General features: G+C 31.9%; 1 protein-coding gene across 4 annotated transcripts; it reads right to left on the bottom strand.

Annotated features, from left to right (window-relative positions):
* Positions 1-763: 763 nt before the first annotated feature.
* LOC115716450 (uncharacterized) lies at positions 764-5,096 on the bottom strand. Of its 4 annotated transcripts, none has more exons than XM_030645255.2 (14): positions 4,867-5,096; positions 4,748-4,778; positions 4,600-4,667; positions 4,446-4,485; positions 3,895-3,938; positions 3,420-3,516; positions 3,120-3,335; positions 2,430-2,737; positions 2,216-2,356; positions 1,912-2,045; positions 1,712-1,806; positions 1,472-1,563; positions 1,259-1,392; positions 764-1,056 (listed from the first exon to the last, which is right to left on the bottom strand). In XM_030645255.2, exons 1-14 carry the CDS (start codon positions 4,891-4,893, stop codon positions 963-965), a joined length of 1,521 nt encoding a protein of 506 aa, XP_030501115.2. In that variant the 5' UTR covers positions 4,894-5,096; the 3' UTR covers positions 764-962. The 4 variants fall into 4 exon arrangements, with proteins under 4 accessions (XP_030501115.2, XP_060961401.1, XP_060961402.1 ...); XM_061105418.1 differs by having other exon boundaries at positions 764-1,052; positions 4,867-4,984; XM_061105419.1 differs by having other exon boundaries at positions 3,420-3,558; positions 4,748-4,954.
* Positions 5,097-5,584: the final 488 nt, after the last annotated feature.

The following is a 5,584-nucleotide window of genomic DNA, read 5'->3' as shown; positions in this document are numbered from 1 at the left end:
TTTTATTATCAGATTAAAACTTAGTAAAGCTAGTGTTATATTGACAAATTGTATAGAAAATAAGGGGAATGTAAATAAAGAAGAATATTTGAAATGATTTCAAAATATATATATCATGAGACAAAACTTTATAAGGTTTATAAAGTAAAGTGGGACAAATCCAATTTATTTTTTATTATCTGTGTTTGAAAAAATTAGTTTAAACTTTATTTTAAGCACTATAAATTATTTCGAAGTTCTAAAAATTTTTCTGAATATCTTAAATAACTATAATATACATTATTATATAAAATAAAAAATAAAAATAATTAAAATTATTTGAATGATGAATGGATTACATTATTACTCTTTTTATATAGAAGTTATAGAAGCACCCAATAACATAAACATGATATTTAAGCAAATCAAAGAAGTGTAAACTAGTATATTATATGCTTTAAAAAAACACTCTAATAATAATAATAATATAAAAGTTCTAATTATTGTATTTCAAAGTGGTTATCTTGAGGCTTAAGCCATAATTAGTTATTAGTCAACTATGACAGCACTACAATTTACAATAAATATAAGGCCAAGAACAAGTGGTGAAGTAGGTCAATATCTAGGTGGATCAAAAATTCGGTAGGCCTACCAATTATTTACAAACTAAAAGATTAAAAACTAAGTTTTTAAATGAGCACTAGCTAATCAACCATTAACAAATACCTAACCAGATTAAGAGTTTCAGTATTCAGATATTCAGATTTCTAGGTTCCAATGAGAGAACAAACAAGAATTTGAATAATGTATTACACAACCTATCCACCTAACCCAACCAATAGAGCTACATTTTTCTAAGACAAGGTACATGTATATTATGAAAATAACTGTTTTAAGAAAAACAGAAAGAATGAGATTTTGCTAATCATCTGTTCGTTTTGTCTTCATCATATTATGTTAAGGAAATGCAATACAAAAGCAAATCAAACCTCTTTTGAGAAACCTGAACTGACCGATATGGTGGAAAAATAATTAGCTAAAATAATGTTTTTGTCATTGGCCGCTTGGACCTCCTTCCTGTTCAAAAGTTTTAACATTAAATATGGTACCCATTTTTATTGGAATTAATAAAATACAACAAAGTAAATGATCAAATCATAACTACTTTAAATGCATACATTAAGAACACTACCAGCCTAGCATGGAGCAAGACATATCAGGTCAAACTTCTTATAAAATAAACTAATAAACAACAAAGATTTTGAATTTTACTCCGTACCACGGGGAGTAGATACGAATGCAATTCCCAACTTCAAGTTCGACGTCATTGCAAACTCTGGGGTTGAAAATGATTGTCCTTTCCGTTCCTTCATCTACCATTTCTTTGAGGGCTGTCTCTGACAATGAGAAACTCTGCAGGAGACAAAGCTGGTTGAAAACAATATTAAGGAGTTAACATGCAAAAATTTAGAAAATTAGCTTCAAATATGACCTCAAATTTCTCGCTGAAGAAGCAACGACAAACTACCAGCTTTCCTTCCAAGTATCTAGCCCAAATTTTACAATAAACACAGCTAGCTTCATCTGAAGCAGGCAATAATAGAAGGAGCCAAAGATAAACAATAGTCAATAGTAAAAGCATACATCAAAAACAACGCACAAACGTATTATTGTAATTGCTCATAAGTAGTTTATGTAGGTTAGTTGTAAAACTAATCTAAAGCTTTATTACTTCGGTACACTCCATTCCCTAATGTCTTCAAGAAATCAATGTCTTGTTCCTTTTCGCTCTGCATGACCTGCTGCAATTTCCAAAATAATCCACTTCTGCAAAATTTGGTAGTAAGAAACCATCACTTGGTCACAGTGAGCTCTTTCTTACCAACCCTAAACTGCATTTTATAACTGGAAAACTGTAGTTACATCATTTACCTTGGTGGTTTAGGCCCAGTGTGTAAAGCCATATTATCATTCAATATGGTAGAGCCCAATGCTTCCTGGAACTGATCTACCATGGCTTGCCTTTTCATATGAGGAATGGCTAGCTCTAAGTCCTTACCACTTATCTGTGGAAGAATACTCGTAAGATAAAATAGACAATTATTTTAAAATGAAAAAAGTACAAAAACAGTGATCAAAAATAGACAATTATTTTAACATGAAAAAAGTACAAAAACAGTGATCAAAACAATTAGATACCTCGCTGTTAGCAAGATTAAAAAAAACAATTAGATACCTCACTATCACTTGATGATCCACTACAGCCCCTGAGATTAGCGAAGTCTTCATTGTTCACAATTCTATCTCCCAATGGACATATAGTTCTCTTTACACTGTTTACAGCACGCTGGGATTTCTTTCCTCTATTACTACCAAACTGCAAAATTTACCAATATCAAACCAGGGTGGAGACAATCAGAAGGAAAAAATTATATATAAGCAAGCAAAACCTTTTTCGAATTTCTTCTCAGAAGGCTAGTGTTATCCTGTAGGCCATCTAAGCGAGCGGCCATCGTTTCCTCACAGCATCCATGTTTAACAGCCTCTACTTCAAAAGGCACAATTTCTGACATATTTTCCTCTTCGCCTTGTATATCTTCAGGAAGCTCAGCAGCTAACTCATCTTGGTTCAATCTTTCCGGCACTTCATGGATGCTATTTGACAAGTTTTTGTCTTTAGAAGTACAAGGTGAAGATAGTCTGTCCTTATTTAACCGTAAACCAAAAGAAAATTTTGGCTTTCCTTTGACTTTGGCTCCTGAAGTTGTAGATTATCCAGTTCAACCTTAAGAATTAAAGAAGTCCGAAAAAAGATTGGCTACTGAAAATAAACACAATCAACTTATAAAGGTAAAAGTACTAACTAATCCAGAAATGAAATCTTGTAAGCAACTGGGTTTTCATATAGCATATGTGTGGTAGTTAATTATAGCTTCTTCACTATAAGGCTCAACTTGCAAATTATAGGAAATGGAGCACATACGACCCCCGTATTCCAAAATAAATCAACTTTAAGGCTTGTTCCATTTTTATTTTTAATTTTCTTTAGTATATTCCTTTCTCATTTCTAATAAAGTGAGTGAAAACTAAAAGTTCAGCAGAAAAAAGTTGTGACAAAGTAATTATCAAAGAAATGGCACCTTTCAAAACTTTCTTTGGCTTGGAATGGCATGAAGCATGTTCACTTAGGCCCATTAGTGCCTCAGCTTCTTTACTCGCGGAAGACCAGGAGTAAGAGCCTTCTTGTTTTTCATTTTCAATACTAAGTATGACATCTTTGGAGAGTGTTTCAGATGCATCAGTCTTGGAAAACTTTGACAGCATAAAGTTTCCCTTTCCAAGCAGATCATTAAGGCCTATTTACAAGGGGGGAAAACTTTGCATAATGGAACAAGTAAACAAAATAGTGATAGCTGTGAAAATTATAGTGTGAGCTTAACCTTCAGATATCGCCTCCTTTGGGGGACAGATGAAGTCATCCTCATCATTGAACTCAGGCATCTCAACATCATCTTCAAAACTTGAACTTTTTGGCTTCTAATTATGGCCAGTGTCATCATACAATTACTTCTTAAAACACTAAAGTCACATTTGAAAAGTGGGATTGGATTGGATTTAAAAAAAATATATATATACATATATATAAGAAAACAAAAAGAAAGAGATGATTATGAGAAAATAAGTTGGATGCATGCAAAGTTGTAACTTTTTATTCTTCCTATTGAAATACATGAAGATAAGGGATTCGATAGCATAAAATTATACCAAGTTTTCAAAGGATTAAGTTTTCCAATTTCATAACGAAATTACATTATCAAAATCATCCAATCTTTTCCAATCCAATTTCACTTTCCAAACATGATCTAAAAGAATAAAAAAGTGGAATTGTGAATGAAAATTATCACCAAGACATACCACATGTGACAAAGTACTAGGCTTGGTTCCACTTTCATGAGTACCTGTGCAAGAAACAATACAACCGTTATAAAAAACCTACACTACCAAGTGATAATATAAACAGAAGTAGAAACCACACTGTAATCAAACTAAAACCACCTCTTATTTCCCCTTAAATTACATCATAAACGCTACTTTCACAAAAACATAGTAGACCAGTAAAAAAGTCATAGATTTAGGCATGTATTTAGCTTTCTATTTTAATGAGTTTACTTGAACATTTTACACCAAGTTTCGGGTATTATTCACAAAATTAATGAAACTAAGAAATGATTACTTTGGTTTCCATTACTCTCCAAATCTTGTCCTTTGACGATTATTTATCATTGCATATTAGAAAAACATGTCCTACTAGATAGCTTTTGACATACATAAATCCCATAAGATTGTATAATTTATTATTATTAGACACCAGCACATATTTATCTTGGAGGGGAGTTAACTAATACCAAAGTGCATGATCAAACATTAAAAAACAAAACTGAGTCAATATATGAATCATCAAGTACCTTCGAGTAGCTCAAGTTGGGACAAGATTTCTAATCCTTTCTACAAAAAGACCACAATTAAATCATTATAGCCGCAAAAGTATAAAGAATAACAACATTTAGCAAAAAATATTGCAAAATCAAGTATGAGAAGAGAACAAGCATATGAGAGTACCTTCTTCTGGGGAGAGTGGGCCAATGAAACGCAAATTTCAGGCGAAACATGACCAAAATCTTCTTCGTCTGAAAAGTGATAACTAGCTACCTTGAGAGAGTGAGTTAAAAGGAGGTATGTGAGAATACATGAGAATTGAGGGATTTACCAGAAATGCTCTGATCAGAATCAGGGTTGGCCTGAAAAGGAATTCCCTTAAGTAAGAAAACAACACCATTGTTGGAGCCTGGAAGAGCAGAGAAAGAGAAAGAGGTGAAAGGGTGTTACCGCAGTAGTCGATGGGTGCCGCCACATTGGGGTTTCTCTTCTTTTACCGTTTTCTGGTTTCTGCTGATTATTGACTCCTATTCCAAACTAATTTCTTTTTTTTTTTTTTTGCTACTTTATAAGACCATTTTGTTGACTAATTAGCGGTGAGTATCAGTTAGTTTGGTCGGTTTTTTTTATATAAAAATTCAAAATTTAGTTTTCGGTTTTGATTTGTGAAATCTGAAAACCGAACCAATGCAGAACCTATCTTAAAATCGGCTGTTTTAAACCTCGGTTTGAAAATCAAAATCTTCTGTTAAAAGATTGTGTTTTATAGTGTATTATACCAATCTCATTGTGACACATCAATTAATTTGAACATTTTAAGAAAAAAAAAATTGTATATATAGATGGTTAATTTTTTAATAAATTAAAAATTAGTTGACTTATCAAACTTAGATTGGTTTAACACAGTATGACACACAACTTTTTAAAAGGAGATCTTGATTCCTGGGTTTGGTCTTTTTAAACCGCCCAAATTGAAATTTTTTTTCTTTAAAATATGATCCAATTTATTCTATAAACACATTATTCTACATTTTACAACTACAAACATACAAATTAATTGTTCAAAAATTATATCTTGTCGGTTTTAGTTTTTTCTGTCGGTTTATTACCAAAAAAAATCGATCGTTCAATGGCAGTTTTAACTGTTAGTGGTTTTTTCAATTTTCGA

This window comes from Cannabis sativa, chromosome X (assembly GCF_029168945.1).
Source record: "Cannabis sativa cultivar Pink pepper isolate KNU-18-1 chromosome X, ASM2916894v1, whole genome shotgun sequence".
In the NCBI taxonomy this organism is placed as follows: Eukaryota; Viridiplantae; Streptophyta; class Magnoliopsida; order Rosales; family Cannabaceae; genus Cannabis; species Cannabis sativa.
This window is presented reverse-complemented; position numbering and strand designations above follow the sequence as displayed.

Bases quoted from the DNA above. Each gene is read 5' to 3' on its own strand.
- LOC115716450 (XM_030645255.2), bottom strand. From the start codon at position 4,893: ATGTGGCGGCACCCATCGACTACTGCG. The intron at 4,486-4,599 runs GTACTCTCATAT...GTCTTTTTGTAG, and splicing joins CCCACTCTCCCCAGAAGAAG to AAAGGATTAGAAATCTTGTC. The intron at 1,807-1,911 runs GTAAATGATGTA...CAAATTTTGCAG, and splicing joins ACTGGGCCTAAACCACCAAG to AAGTGGATTATTTTGGAAAT.